The 16120-nt window shown below is 44.7% G+C and overlaps 1 protein-coding gene across 4 annotated transcripts in view; it reads right to left on the reverse strand.

Annotated features, from left to right (window-relative positions):
* Positions 1-16120, reverse strand: part of AGL (amylo-alpha-1,6-glucosidase and 4-alpha-glucanotransferase) — a 340722-nt gene that overhangs the window by 85845 nt on the left and 238757 nt on the right. For all 4 annotated transcript variants that reach the window (XM_075617125.1, XM_075617126.1, XM_075617123.1 and 1 more), the window contains exons 22-23: positions 6448-6584; positions 4908-5041 (exon numbers count right to left, since the gene is read on the reverse strand). In XM_075617125.1, the coding sequence (XP_075473240.1) occupies positions 4908-5041; positions 6448-6584 (271 nt within the window). The remainder of the gene's footprint in view (positions 1-4907; positions 5042-6447; positions 6585-16120) is intronic.

Here is a 16120-nt window from a genome sequence, read left to right on the forward strand (position 1 = left end):
AGGCAGCCGCCGAGGACAGCCACAGAGGACAGGGAGCCACTGAGGCAGCCGCAGAGGACAGCCACCAGGGACAGTCGCTGATGACAGTGAGCCACCGAGGAAACCCGCCGAGGACAGCCACCAGGGAAAAAGAGCCACGAGGACAGCCACTGACAATGAGCCACCGAGGACAGCTGCCGGGGCCAGCCGCCGAGGACAGCCATGGGGGACAGGGAACCACGATGAAAGAACCCGAGAACAGTCACCAAGGAAACATAGCCGTGGAGGACACACAGCCAAGTGTCGTTCTGTCCCCAAGATAAGTGATTAGCGTTAGGCATTTTAGGGTAAGGGGTTAAGCTTTCTAGGGTAAGGGTAGGGTAATGGGTTAAAGTTAGGGTAATGGGTTAAGGTTAGGGTAAAGGGTTAAGGTTAGGGTAATGGGTTAAGGTTAGGGTAATGGGTTAAGGTTAGGGTAATAGGTTAAGGTTAGGGTAATGGGCTAAAGTTAGGGTAATGGGTTAAAGTTAGGGTAATGGGTTAAGGTTGGGAGGTCAGGGTAAGGTTGGGGTGTCAGGGTAAGGTTGGGGTGTCAGGGTAAGGTTGGGGTGTCAGGGTAAGGTTGGGGTGTCAGGGTAAGGTTGGGGTGTCAGGGTAAGGTTAGGGTGTCAAGGGAAGGTTAGGAGGTGAGGGTACGGTTAGGTTGTCAGGGTAAGGCTAGGGGGTCAGGGTAAGTTTAGGGGGTCAGGGTAAGTTTAGGTGGTCAGGGCAAGGTTAGGGGGTCAGGGTAAAGTTGGGGAGTCAGGGTAAAGTTAGGAGGTCAGGGTAAGGTTAGGTGGTCAGGGTAAGGTTAGGGGGTCAGGGTAAGGTTAGGGGGTCAGGGTAAGGTTAGGGGGTCAGGGTAAAGTTAGGAGGTCAGGGTAAGGTTAGGGGGTCAGGGTAAGGTTAGGGGGTCAGGGTAAGGTTAGGTCAGGGTAAGGTTAGGGGGTCAGGGTAAGGTTAGGTGGTTAGGTGGACAGGGTAAGGTTAGGTGGTCAGGGGGTCAGGGTAAGGTAATGGGTTAAGGTGAAGATTTTTAGGGTAAGGTTAGGGGTTATCGTTAGGGGTTTTAGGATAAAGCGTCAAGGTTTTAAGGGTAAAGATTAGCATTTGGGGTTTTTAGAGTAAGGGCTTTACAAATTAGGGATAGGAGTTAAGGTTAGGGGGTTACTATGGCGATGAAACGGCCATCGACTAAATGTCCCGGCAGCAGCGAAATGTCTCAGACCACTGCTAATTCGCCTTTATCAGTGTATAACCGGGGCTGTGACAAACGCTATGTTATATTCAGCTGCAGACGGATATCTCATCCTGAGAGGTGTCTCTGGGTAATCCAGAGCTCTCTGATTGGCTCAGGCCGTTTCCATCATGGACACAACAATGAAAGGAAAGAAAGGGTGATGTAGAAAAAGCGCTAATGGAGATAAATAATTAAACCCTAATATGAGGGTGGCACTAGTGGCAAGCTAGGCAGCCTGATGACAATCTGATGGTACAATCAGAACACAAGAGAATAACAATAAAGGGATACCGGCGCTTAAAATATGTCCAATTGGGTGGATTCCTTGATATCCAGTGAAGATAGTTCGAATTTCGGAATGATCAGCAATCTGTTGATTTTGTGATGACCAGATGCAACCTCATTCGTAGGGAGTGGAACATGCAATGAAATAAAAGATATTTAGTGCAACACAGCTATGTTGTTAAACAGACATAAACTCACAGAACAAACCAACAACACAAACAGGACAAGCAAACACAGACAGGACTAACAGCCACAAAGCAAAGCTATGAATAAAATTAGTTTCATATAACTAGAATGGATAAAAGATTATGGACAATAGCAGGAACGCCAATCCGGTTGGGTAAAACCCGAGTAACACTCACAGGACGGCTGAAAGTACAAGGCAGTGTGCATCAGCTGATAAATTCACGTGTAGAGGATTCGCAGGGCTTCCGGATCACCATAAACTCTCCCATATGTCCCAGTTCCTCAACCCCGGCAGCGACGTCTCCGGTGTGCTTCTCCACGTCCCGTGTCAATTCGGGGCCGATAGTGACGTCACCGGACGTTACGTCACACGCGGGCGGGTCTAATGACAATAACGAAGGGACGGCGATCCAAACTCCTCCGCTACTTCTCACCGTGTACAGATGATGATGTGCACAACTACTCCTTCGCTCTCAATGTCCTGCAATGTCCAACAGTAGATAAAATAGCCCTACGCGTTTCGTGTGTGAACACACACTTCTTCAGGGGTTAAAAGGTGATGTCAATGATGCCCGGTATTTAAACTCCCGCCCCCAATCTGAATGGTCTATCAATCACGGCGGCCTTAAAGCAATACCTACTTGGCAGATTGAGAATCACTGAACATTTGATAAGCTTTGCAATTGTATCAACAATAAACAACAATGACCTAACACATTCACTAAACATAAAAACACATAAAAATATACCACATAGATGTAATTATAATGGTATATAAAACATAAAGCAATAATGCAAAATAGCAATAATTGTTGGAAAATAATAAGGAAAATCAACGATCACAGAAATGCTCCTAACTCAAAGTCTATATTAAGACCTTTCGGGGAAAGGGTTTGTAACTCATAGATCCAGTATGCCTCACGCATACTGGATCTTTGTAACCTATTCCCACCTCTGGGGCTGGCTGGAATAACCTCAATCGCCTGACATTTCAGTCCATCGGGATTTTTGTTGTGTTGTGTGAGGATGTGTTAAGATACGCTATGAGTAACTAATCCCTTTTTGATGTTGTATAAATGTTCATATACTCACCTTTGGTATGTTCTGCCTGTCCTTCCTACTGTACATACTGTAGGCCACAAGGACATTGAAGTAAGTATATGGCATAACACGTATGGCAATTAATACATGACCTGTAGAACAAGTGACTAACGTGAAAAGAGAGGATCTCCTTGTATATAAGAAAAAGGATTCTAAAAATAAGTTTTTGGATAAAGTGCCTTTCATTACTCAGTATAATGAAATGGCGCTTAAGATCAAACGGATCATTAATAAACATTGGCCAATTCTACTGAGGAACAAAACCTTGGCAGAAATTCTTCCTGCGAAACTGACAGTAATATTTACTAGGGCCACAAATGTAAAATCTAAATTAGCCCCCAGCTGTCCACTTAACTATCTGAAACAGCACAATGATAAGAAAGATAAAGGTTTTTTTTAAATGTTCTAAATGTATGGCATGTGCATATAGCAGTAATCAAAAAAAGTTTAAGTCAAATGTTACACAGAAGGAATATCCTATCAGGTCATGTATTAATTGCCATACGTGTTATGTCATATACTTACTTCAATGTCCTTGTGGCCTACAGTATTTAGGAAGGACAGGCAGAACATACCAAAGGCGAGTATATGAACATTTATACAACATCAAAAAGGGATTAGTTACTCATAGCGTATCCCACCACATCCTCACACAACACAACAAAAATCCCGATGGACTGAAATGTCAGGAGATTGAGGCTATTCCAGCCAGCCCCAGAGGTGGGAATAGGTTACAAAGATCCAGTATGCGTGAGGCATACTGGATCTATGAGTTACAAACCCTTTCCCCAAAAGGTCTTAATATAGACTTTGAGTTAGGAGCTTTATGTTTTATATACCATTATAATTACATCTATGTGGTATATTTTTATGTGTTTTTATGTTTAGTGAATGTGTTAGGTCATTGTTGTTTATTGTTGATACAATTGCAAAGCTTATCAAATGTTCAGTGATTCTCAATCTGCCAAGTAGGTATTGCTTTAAGGCCGCCGTGATTGATAGACCATTCAGATTGGGGGCGGGAGTTTAAATACCGGGCATCATTGACATCACCTTTTAACCCCTGAAGAAGTGTGTGTTCACACACGAAACGCGTAGGGCTATTTTATCTACTGTTGGACATTGCAGGACATTGAGAGCGAAGGAGTAGTTGTGCACATCATCATCTGTACACGGTGAGAAGTAGCGGAGGAGTTTGGATCGCCGTCCCTTCCATTATTGTCATTAGTCCCGCCCGCGTGTGACGTAACGTCCGGTGACGTCACTATCGGCCCCGAATTGACACGGGACGTGGAGAAGCACACCGGAGACATCGCTGCCGGGGTTGAGGAACTGGGACATACGGGAGAGTTTATGGTGATCCGGAAGCCCTGCGAATCCTCTACACGTGAATTTATCAGCTCAGCTGATGCACACTGCCTTGTACTTTCTGCCGTCCTGTAAGTGTTACTCGGGTTTTACCCAACTGGATTGGCGTTCCTACTATTGTCCATAATCTTTTATCCATTCTAGTTATATGAAACTAATTTTATTCATAGCTTTGCTTTGTGGCTGTTAGTCCTGTCTGTGTTTGCTTGTCCTGTTTGTGTTGTTGGTTTGTTCTGTGAGTTTATGTCTGTTTAACATCATAGCTGTGTTGCACTAAATATCTTTTATTTCATTGCATGTTCCACTCCCTACGAATGAGGTTGCATCTGGTCATCACAAAATCAATAGATTGCTGATCATTCCGAAATTCGAACTATCTTCACTGGATATCAAGGAATCCACCCAATTGGACATATTAGGCGCCGGTATCCCTTTATTGTTATGGACACAACAATGAAACCGTCTCACTGACTCTGTAGAATGATCCAGTTCCTAAACAACTCATGGGGAAGCTCAGCTCTCAATGTATACCGACGATACACAATGAGTTCTGGACAGTGCTAGAGGTAGATATCCCCTCTCATGTGGGACCCAAGATAAAGAAATGGCTGCCCGAGGCTCTTCTGGCAGGGAAGGGGTTATTAAGTAATGGTGTCAGCCCAAAAAGCGGGTTTCTCTAACCCCCTCCATGTGACTGGGCAGAACGTACCTGGACATCTGTTTCCACGAGGCATCCAGGAGGGTGGTGTACGCCCCAACCAAGATAGCGTCAAAATAACACGGGATGAGGTAGCGTGGGATCTGCTTTAGGTAGGAAAACATCGCCTCAAACCATTTCCCCACCTGGCGGAGAAGAAAGCAGCATCAGGAGTTTTATAACGGATTTATTGAAATACTGGGGGGATTTCGGCAAAACCCTGAAGAGTGCGGGGTCAGGGAGAGCACGGGGGAGGGTGCAGGGGAGGGCGTGGGGTCAGGGAGAGCACGGGGGAGGGTGCAGGGGAGGGCGTGGGGTCAGGGAGAGAGCGGGGAGGACGCGGGGTCAGGGAGAGCAGGGGGGAGGGCGCGGGGTCAGGGAGAGTGCGGGGGAAAGCGTGAGGTCAGGGAGGGTGCGGGGTCAAGGAGGGCGCGGGGTCAAGGAGGGTATGGGGTCAGGGAGAGAGCGGGTGAGAGCACGGGGTCAGGGAGAGCGCAGGATCAGGGAGGGCGCAGGGAGAGCGCGGGATCAGGGAGAGCGTGGGGTCAGGGAGGCTGCGGGGTCAGGGAGGCCGCGGGGTCAGGAAGAGAGCGGGGGAGAGCGCGGCGTCAGGGAGGGCGTGGGCACATTACACACAGGTGCACAGCACATTATACACACACACGCACAGCACATTATACACAGGTGCACGGCACATTACACACAGGTGCACGGCACATTACACACAGGTGCACGACACATTACACACAGGTGCACAGCGCATCACACACACACACACACAGGTGCACGGTGCATTATACAAACAGGTGCACAGTGCATTATACACATAGGTGCACGGCACATGACACACACAGGTGCACGGCACATGACACACAGGTGCACGGCACGACACACACAGGTGCACGGCGCATTATACGCATAGGTGCACGCTGCATTACACACACAGGTGCACGGTGCATTATACACACAGGTGCACGGTGCATTACACACACAGGTGCACGGCACATGACACGCACAGGTGCATGGCACATGACACACAGGTGCACGGCACATTATACGCACAGGTGCACGCTGCATTACACACACAGGTGCACGGTGCATTATACACACAGGTGCACGGTGCATTACACACACAGGTGCACGGCACATGACACGCACAGGTGCATGGCACATGACACACAGGTGCACGGCACATTATACGCATAGGTGCACGCTGCATTACACACACAGGTGCACGGTGCACTATACACACAGGTGCACGGTGCATTACACACACAGGTGCACGGCACATGACACGCAGGTGCACGGCACGACACACACAGGTGCACAGCGCATTATACGCAAAGGTGCACGCTGCATTACACACACAGGTGCACGGCGCATTATACGCACAGGTGCACGCTGCATTACACACACAGGTGCACGCTGCATTACACACACAGGTGCATGGTGCATTATACACACAGGTGCACAGCACATTACACACACAGGCGCACGGTGACCCCCCCAGTGTGCACAGAGCAGGAGGCGTGTCAGCTCGCAGCACACTCACTTCCACGCACGCCCCTCCGCGGGCGATGAGACGGTTACTGACATAGTCGATCATCCAGTCTCCGGACCTCAGATTGTCACAGAACGGGTGTCCAAGGTCATTCTTGGGTCTGATGTCCACCATCACCGACAATAAACCTGGGAGTATACTGAGCGGTTAATACATCGCGCGGGGACTGGTGCACAGCGCAGTTACTGGTGAGTGGCGCGGTTACTGATAAGTGGTGCAGTTACTGTTGCACAGGGCATGGTTACTGGTGAGTGCCACGATTACTGGCGAGTGGCGCAGTTACTGGTGAGTGCCACTGGTTACTGGTGCACAGGGCGTGGTTACTGGTGAGTGGCAGTTACTGCTGCATAGGGCGGTGATACTGGTGAGTGGCGCGATTTCTGGTGCACAGGACATGGTTACTGGTGATGGGCACAGTTACCAGTGACTGGAACCGTTACTGGTGCATTAGATGTGGTTATTGGTGTGTGCCGCGGTTACTGGTGCACAGGGTGTGGTTACTGCTGATTGGCATGGTTACTGGTGAGTGGCACGGTTAGTGTTGCACAGGGCGTGGTTACTGTTGCACAGGGCACGGTTACTGGTGAGTGGCGCGGTTACTAAGGGCGTTAATAAAACTAATGATTAATAACCATCACTTCAAGGATTTCTTCTTCCCTCACTTAGATTGCAGTGCTGCCCGCGCGGCCATCTCGAACACTGTTGCACAGGGCGTGGTTACTGGTGACTGCCATGGTTACAGTTTACAGTTGTACATGGCGCAGTTACTGGTGCACAAGGTGTGGTTACTGGTGAGTGCCACGGTTACTGGTGCACAGGGCAAGGTTACTTGTGCGTGGCGTGGTTATTGGTGAGTGGCACAGTTACTGGTATTCGGTTACTGTTGCACAGGGTGTGGTTACTGGTGCACAGGGCGTGGTTACTGGTACGCAGTTACTAGTGAGCTCGCGGTTACTGGTGCATGGTTACTTGTGCACTGGATCCGGTTACTGGTGCACAGGGCACGGTTACTAATGGCCACCGCGGTTACTGGTGTGTGGTTACTTGTGCACTGGATTTGGTTACTGGTGCACAGGGCGTGATTACTGGTGCACAGGGCGTGATTACTGGTGCACAAGGCACAGATACTAGTGAGCACCGCGGTTACTGGTGCATGTTTACTTGTGCACTGGAATAGAGAGACTGCTGCACACCTACGACAATTAAATAAATAAAATAGATACAAATACCGGTGCTCCTGGTTCAGGATTTTCTGTAGTAATCCAATAATCACTGGAAGGTATGAAGAACAGGACACTGCGGATTTTCAAATGCAATATTTATTGCCAAAAGTTTGACGTGACCTTTCGGCCTTACATGGCCTTTATCAAAAGCGAAATGGCATAAAACTCAATGTTCACAAAACCTTCTTATAACCCCATCACCAGGTGTCCCACATTAGTCCATAAACTCGTCATAATCCAGCGTCGTCCCGTTCCTCACGATCGTTCCGGTGTTGAAATCCTTCAGACTCCTTATTGGTCTATCCTTCCTACAATTGCTTCTCTTGTCGGTGCTCTCGCGAAAGCATGTCGTCATCGTGGTTTCCTTATCCGCACTGCACTTCCCATTGCATTCTTGCTACTGAAGAAAGAATCTTGCTTCATGATGTCATCACATAGGGCGTCCTTTTCGGGCCTTCTGACCCCTCCTTGTATACATGGGCTGCCAAGCAACCCTCTTCTGTGAATGTAAGGCAGGATCATGTTCATTATTTCTCAATAAATGTCTCTGAAATCGGTTCTGTGCAGCAGTGCAGTTCTCCTGCAATGTACAGCTGGATGATGTACCAAACGAGCTATGGATAAAGTTCTTTCACACCCCAAGACACACAATTAATAAAATGCATGCTGAATAATATCACCCATAACGAATATAGTGATACAAAGCAGTGATAGTCCCCACTAGGCACGTTTATATTGAAATGATTAAAAATACAGACCCGATGACCTCAAACAGATTGCAGCAACAGCAGCAAAAATTTGGACCGATAAAAGACAATGTTAATATACTGTGCGATACCACAATGTTCAATGTTCTGTCAAAAAACACCCTAGAGCTAGATTGTCATTGAGTCCCCTCGGGAATACCGTATCTAGGGTGTAAATCCAGTATGCTTCACGTGGAAGCAATGTTACATCTTTATCCAGTCCTGCGATAGGGGTTTAATCTGTTCTATGCCCGTTACCTTTAGAGATTACACAGAATGTCGGTGAGCTGCACAGTGCTCGATTAATTCTGTATATAATAAAAGTTGTATATTAACAGAGTTGATCCGAAAAAGGATCAGAAAGGGATTCCCCCTATCTATAGCACTCAATGTTTATCTATAATAGATGGACTAACAATGGTCCAACAGACAAGTGCTGTATATAGGTCAATTATTTTTGCCTATAGAGACCGGAAAAGCCAGGAGCAAAATAATAAAGTTTTATTTAAATTGGTTTAGGTTAAAAAAAACACACATCACATTCATATATTAAAAAAACCCTGTTATGTGGTTGCTAGATGTATAGTCTATTCAAGGTAAGTATCTATAGGTTGTTGTCTGATAAGGCGTTTATTTATTATGATTCAATTATTTTGCAGGCAAGCAGGTTAGTACTAGTACTGTATAACCCTATTTGACAAAATATTAGTCAATCCAGATAAATGTCAAGGTTCCTACAGACTTAATCACAAATATATGTCAACGTAAATGGTCAACTCCTCCCCTTGAAGAAGCGTGTAGCCCATGCGAAATGATCGTCGGGACGTACGACGTCACTCGTGACGTCATCAGAAGTGGCAGCGTCTTTTCTCACAGGCAGCAGAAGGACACCCCTTGCAGTCAGGCTTGTATTACCAACGGAGACTCTCATGTGTTCTCTCCTATACTCTATGCTATTGGCGCTACTGCTACTGTATAGTGGTTAAGATTCCACAAACCACTACAAACTTAACGATAGCAGTTACAAGCATTTGTTGTTCCTCATTTGTGAGACAATACTGTTATTTCAATGATATTCAGACGTATACCTATACTTTTAGGGTTTAAACACGTGAGTGCTCCTAAGCCAGTAAAATAGACTGTTATATAGTGGAAGCCTTTCCACATTGATGATTTGACCATTTACGTTGACATATATTTGTGATTAAGTCTGTAGGAACCTTGACATTTATCTGGATTGACTGTAATATTTTGTCAAATAGGGTTATACAGTACTAGTACTAACCTGCTTGCCTGCAAAATAATTGAATTATAATAAATAGACGCCTTATCAGACAACAACCTATAGATACTTACCTTGAATAGACTATACATCTAGCCACCACAGAACGGGGTTTTTTTAATGTATGAATGTGATGTGTTTTTTTTAACCTAAACCAAATGTAGAGGGAGAGGGGGGTTGGCCCGGTATTAAAGGGGTTGCACCCCATATGGCCACCCCCTGACCTCACCAGGGAGGCAAGGGGTTAACTGGACTGCGGTCCAGGAATGTGGTTTACACCTTGTCATGTCATGAAAAATGTATGTTCCCCTGTTCCCATGTTCCATTATAATCCTGTATTTTAAAGTTTTAAAGTGCATTTCTCTATCTCCAGTTCTGGAGGTCTCAGAGAGTTGATATTTGGCCAATGTGTGGAGTCACTGTAGGCATTAAGAACTGGCAAATTTCGACCCACTGAGCCCACCAGAATGGAACTTATTAATATGTGTAGATATTAAAGTATATATGTATGGTATTTTGGATCTGCTCTGGAAATGCAGACCATCTGCTATGCTAATAGGTCATGAAGGGCAGCCGGCTGATTGAGCCTAAGCACTGTGATCAAAAGTTAAGTGCCCGGATTGTTTACACTAAGTACTAATCAACAGACCAAGTACTAATCAACAGACTGCCACTCTAATTGTTACCTGAGGGTGGAGTATCATCAAACTGGAGTGGTTTGTAAGTGTTATGTCTACACCTACAAACAATGCAGATACTTCATTTGGTAAACTGGTCGTCGCCCCTGATTTAATTATGGGGCTACCCATAGAGTCCCAGTACACATGGGCTAATACGCCGGGGGGCATGGGTTAATCTGTGTCTCCACATTAGGGACTGGATACAGATAATTGTTCACCAATAGTCTGTATTCAATGTTAAGAATAGGGTTACACAGGTATATAAACTGTGTCAACCCTACAGTTTTTAGTTCTTCTTCTGATACCATCTTGAATGTCACCGGATTGCTGGAGAATTGCTAGCTGATACTTCTCCATTTCCCAACCCTAAGTAAGTGTTACCTTCTTGTCTGTTAATTGAACTATATTGCTGTGTTCACCTTTTTAAGGAATAAATATATTTTATTATATCTAAGCCTCGTTCAGTTCAACCCAGATATTTGGTGTTCATTATATCTTGTCATAAGCTACCGTGACAACCAATTTAAATAAAACTTTATTATTTTGCTCCTGGCTTTTCCAGTCTCTATAGGCAAAAATAATTGATCTATATACAGCACTTGTCTGTTGGACCATTGTTAGTCCATCTATTATAGATAAACATTGAGTGCTATATATAGGGGGAATCCCTTTCTGATCCTTTTTCGGATCAACTCTGTTAATATGTTTGTACCATTCCCCTAAAGCACCTGTGTTTTAATTTTTCCTATTCAGCGTTCATGGGCTGAGCGGCCTTATCTCCTTTATATCTGTAATAAAAGTTGAAATACATGCAATTCTCTCTTTAATCGTATATCTTTTCCCACTTTATGGATGTGAGAACTCTGCCCCAGTGTTAAGGCTGCTGCACACAGAACATTTACAACATTATTTTTATTTATTTATAAAATGTGTTACCAGGAAGTAATACATTGAGAGTTACCTCTCGTTTTCACGTATGTTCTGGGCACAGAGTAAAACAAATAATACATGGTTACAAATACAGTTACATAAATGAACAGGGTATACATTATATACAAGACATTGCATGCGCAGTTAAAGAAAATATATATTATGGGCGTATGAAACAGTTACAGACCAGATTAAAGTGTGAGACAGCCTTAGATTTGAAAGAACTTAAGATGGTGGTGGATATGAGAGTCTCTGGTAGGTTGTTCCAGTTTTGGGGTGCACGGAAGGAGAAGGAGGAACGTCCGGATACTTTGTTGAGCCTTGGGACCATGAATAGTCTTTTGGAGTCTGATCTCAGGTGATAGGTACTGCATGTGGTAGGGGTGAGGAGCTTGTTCAGGTAGCTGGGTAGCTTGCCCAGAAAGTATTTGAGGGTGAGACAGGAAAGGTGAACTTTGCGCCTAGACTCTAGTGATGACCAATCTAGTTCTTTGAGCATTTCGCAGTGATGTGTGTTGTAGTTGCATTGGAGAACAAAACGACAAATTGAGTTGTAGAGGGTGTCAAGTTTGCTAAGGTGGGTTTGGGGTGCCGAGCCATATACTACGTCTCCATAGTCAATAATTGGCATTAGCATCTGCTGTGCAATACGCTTTCTGACCAGGAGACTTAGGGAGGATTTGTTCCTGTAAAGTACCCCTAGTTTGGCATAGGTCTTGGTTGTCAGGGTATCAATGTGCATCCCGAATGTTAAGTGGGAGTCAAACCATAAGCCCAGGTATTTAAAACTAGAGACAGGGGTTAGGGTGGTGTTAGCGTTGGTTCTAATCAGAAGCTCAGTCACTGGAAGCTTTACAAATTTAGTCTTGGTCCCAAATACCATTGTTACAGTCTTGTCAGTGTTTAAAAACAGTTTGTTTTGGGAAATCCAGTTTTCGAGTCTCAAAAAGTCAGACTGAAGTATGTGTTGGAAGGTCAGAGAGGCTATGGCTGTGTGCATATAGGATTGTGTCATCTGCATACATGTGTATTGAGGCTTCCTTACAAGCTGTGGGAAGATCATTAATGAACACTGAGAAGAGTAGGGGCCCCAGAACAGAGCCTTGCGGGACACCACAGGTGATATCCAGGGGGTTGGAGTTAGAGCCTGAGATGGACACATGTTGGGATCTTCCTGATAGGTAGGACTGAAACCAGTTTAAAGCATGTTTCCCTATTCCAGAGCTCTGGAGTTTGTTAAGCAGGATAACATGATCAACTGTGTCAAAAGCCTTTGCAAAATCTAGGAATACTGCACCAGTGAGTTGTCCCCGTTCCATTCCACACTGGATTTCATTGCAAACTTTTAGCAGGGTAGTTACGGTGGAGTGTTTGGGACGAAACCCAGACTGGAATTGGCTAGGGAAATTTGTCTTGGTGTAGAAATCGCTTAATTGGGAGTGGACACATTTTTCCATAACTTTGGATAGAATTGGGAGAAGTGAGATTGGCCTGTAGTTTGAGACAGTGTTTTTGTCCCCACTTTTGAAGATTGGGACAACTCTGGCAGTTTTCCAGGTCTTAGGGATATGGCCTGCAGACAGGATAGAGTTGACTATGGACGCAATTGGTTTGGCAATGGCTGGGGCACCAAGTCGTAGGAACCTAGATTGTAGTAAGTCGGGTCCACATTGGCTGCTTAGTTTTAGTTTGAGGAGCGCTTGTGTAATCTCCTCTTCAGATACTGGGCTAAATTGAAAATTGTGGGCAGTGTTGGGAGGTTGTGGGACTGTAGGGATACTCCCAGGATGAGATTCATGTTTGGGGTTTGTGCTGCGTTTCGCTAATAAGTTAGTGGCACACCCCACAAAGTAATCATTGAATGCATTTGCAATGTCAGTGGGGTTTGTCAGAGTAATATCCCCCTTAGTGATATTACTTGGTTGTTGATGGTTAGGAGGCTGGAATATATTGTTGATAACCTTCCAGAAGTTAGCTGGGTTTGATGTATTTTGGTGGAGATTGTCAGAGTAATATTGTGCTTTTGCATGCCTTGTTTGCCTTGTGCACATGTTCCGCATGCATCTGTAGTGATTGAGATCCTTGGTAGTGCCAGTTACTTTGTAGCTTTTCCACAAGGTATCCCTGAACTGGTAGAGTGCTATAAGGTCAGTTGTAACCCATGGAAGGTGGGCCCCCCGTACCCTTATTTTGCGTAGTGGAGCATGGGTATCGCAGAGTTATAAGAACTCGGATTGGAAATAGTGGAGCGCAGAATCGGGGTCGGGAATTAAATCGAATCTGTGCCATGGGCAGTTGGTAAGGTCATCCAAAAACTGTTGTGGGTTAAAGTTTTTAAATGTTCTAGTGAGGAGAACTTTAGGGCTTGATTGGGGCGGTTTAATTTTCCTTACACAGTACACTATTGCATGGTCACTGAAAATGTCAGGAAGGATGCCAGAATATTGGATTCTGCTGGGGTTTGAGGAGAGAATCCAGTCTAGCAAGGAATGGTTATGCGATTTCAAGTTTATCCGTGTGGGTTGGGAAATGAGTTGCGATAGGTTAAGTGACTTGAGTTGTATCTGGATTTTGTGGTTTTTAGGGTCAAGCCAATTGAAGTTGAAATCCCCTAGAACTAGCAGCTCACTCTTCTTATTCAGAGAGGAAATGGAGCCAAGAAATTGGGTGATATCAGTCAGGGATTGTAGAGGGGCTTTGGGGGGGCGGTAGATGCCAGCGAGCAAGATGGGCTTAGAAAAGGGGAGGCAGATTTTGCCAACTAGAGTTTCAAAAGAGGGTGGGCTTGGTGGGAAATTTAACAGTGTAAATTGTAAGGTGTCTGCAATATAAAATAACACCCCTCCTCCTCTCTTTGACCTATCTCTCCTAAAAATGGAGTATCCCTGAATGGCACTATGTGCATCAGGGGTTTTAGGGGATAGCCATGTTTCTGTAAGAACGATGGCTTTAGGTTTATGCATAAGGCACCATGCCCTTAGTTCGTCCAGTTTGGGCAGCAGGCTCCGGATGTTTATATGGGCGACAGATAGCCCTTTTTGGAATTTAAAGGTGGAATTCTCAGGGGCATGGGACAGAGCTGAAATGGGAGGACCTGGGTTAGTTTCAATATCACCTGCTAAAGAGAGTAACAGTATGAGTAGAAATTTGGTTAGTGGTTTGCAAGTTGTAGATTTGTGGTGTTTGCCATTAGAGTGAGCAGTGGTTGGTGTGCTGGTTTTTAGAGTTCTCCACCAACATTCAGTAGATAGTGCAAGGCTTTTGAGTAGTCCAGGGTGTATGGTGATGTTGGGTGTGGGCCAGGATGGAGGAGTTTGTAGTGGATAGAGGGAGTAACATCTCCATGAGGCCAGGAGAAAGAAAACAGTTAAAATACATAGCAGGTTCATGATGCCAGAGGTAGGCAGTGCTGCAAGGAGCTGTTGTGAGCAGAACATCTAAAACATCCTGGTTTCTGTGTGTCAAGGAAATGTGGTGTCCCATTGTGTTCCTTTTTGTCCTCTTTAATCAGCATGTCTTAAGGTTTTTCCCTCTTTGATATGCAAATCTACATTTACACATCGCATTTAATGTTGCACCACTTTCTAAAATCCCCCAATGCTTTTGAATACTTTGCTTCAAAAATGTGCTTCTTGTGGTACATTTAGTGACAATTGTCATCCTCTCTGTGTGTTTAGGATCTTGTATTTGTGAAATAGGTCTATTAAAAGCCTTTTCAACTGCAGATTTGGAATGTCCCCTTAGTAAAAGAAACAAGATTTAATCTCTTTATATGTCTCCTCCGATTGGATCAGTCTATCTGCAATTCTTGAGGACCGGACCTGCTGTGAGAAGGGCAGCAAGGGAGTCTGGGTGAAAGCTTGTCCCATAAAGGGTAGCGTTCCTATCTGTAGGTTTTCTATACAAACCTGTGTGTAAGTTGTTACCACTCTTGGTCAATAGCACATCTGTTACATCAGGGTTACATGAGACTAGATAGGGACCCTACCGTTGGGTATCAGTTGGAACTAAAGGACAACTTAAAATTAGTATTAAGAAATCAATGGATTAACGAGAGTGAATTTGAGTTTTTAATTATGAAAAACCCACGACGTCCGTTGTTTTAGTTACTGCCCAAGGTACACAAAAGTCTTCAAAATCCACCAGGCAGCCCCATTATCTCTGCTACTAATTCTATTAATCAGCTTCATGCCATATATGTAGACTCCATTCTGCAACCACTTGTGACAGGAAGTGACTCATATGTCAAAGACACGTTTGATTTTTTGGACAAAATCCATGCTGTGCAATTGAATGATCAGAAAGTTCTGATGGTAACAATGGACGTGACAAGTCTGAATACCATAATACCGCACGAGGCTGGTTTAAATGTAGTCAGGCAGAGACTGGAGGCACTTCACCTGCGGGAAACCCCAGCGGATTATATTTTATTGTTATTACATTTAATTTTGTTAAAAATAATTTTCGTTTAAAAAAAACATTCTATAGGCAAACAACAGGTACGGCTATGGGCAGCAACGTAGCACCCTCTTATGCCAATCTCTTTCTGGTGGATTTTGAGAAGGGATTTATTTATGATACAATCTACTTCCCCTAAGATGTTGTTCTGTTGTTACTATACTGACGATGTGTTTTTCCTTTGGAAGGGCACATCGGAGGAACTCACAGAATTCTTCAATTACTTAGATGCTTTAGAAACTCCTGTGAGGTTTACTTACAGAATTGGAGTGATAAACAAATTGCATTTCTTGATGTGTTATTTACCAAGAGTGGAAACAGCTTACACACAGATTTGTATAGAAA

This window comes from Ascaphus truei, chromosome 10, assembly GCF_040206685.1.
Source record: "Ascaphus truei isolate aAscTru1 chromosome 10, aAscTru1.hap1, whole genome shotgun sequence".
In the NCBI taxonomy this organism is placed as follows: Eukaryota; Metazoa; Chordata; class Amphibia; order Anura; family Ascaphidae; genus Ascaphus; species Ascaphus truei.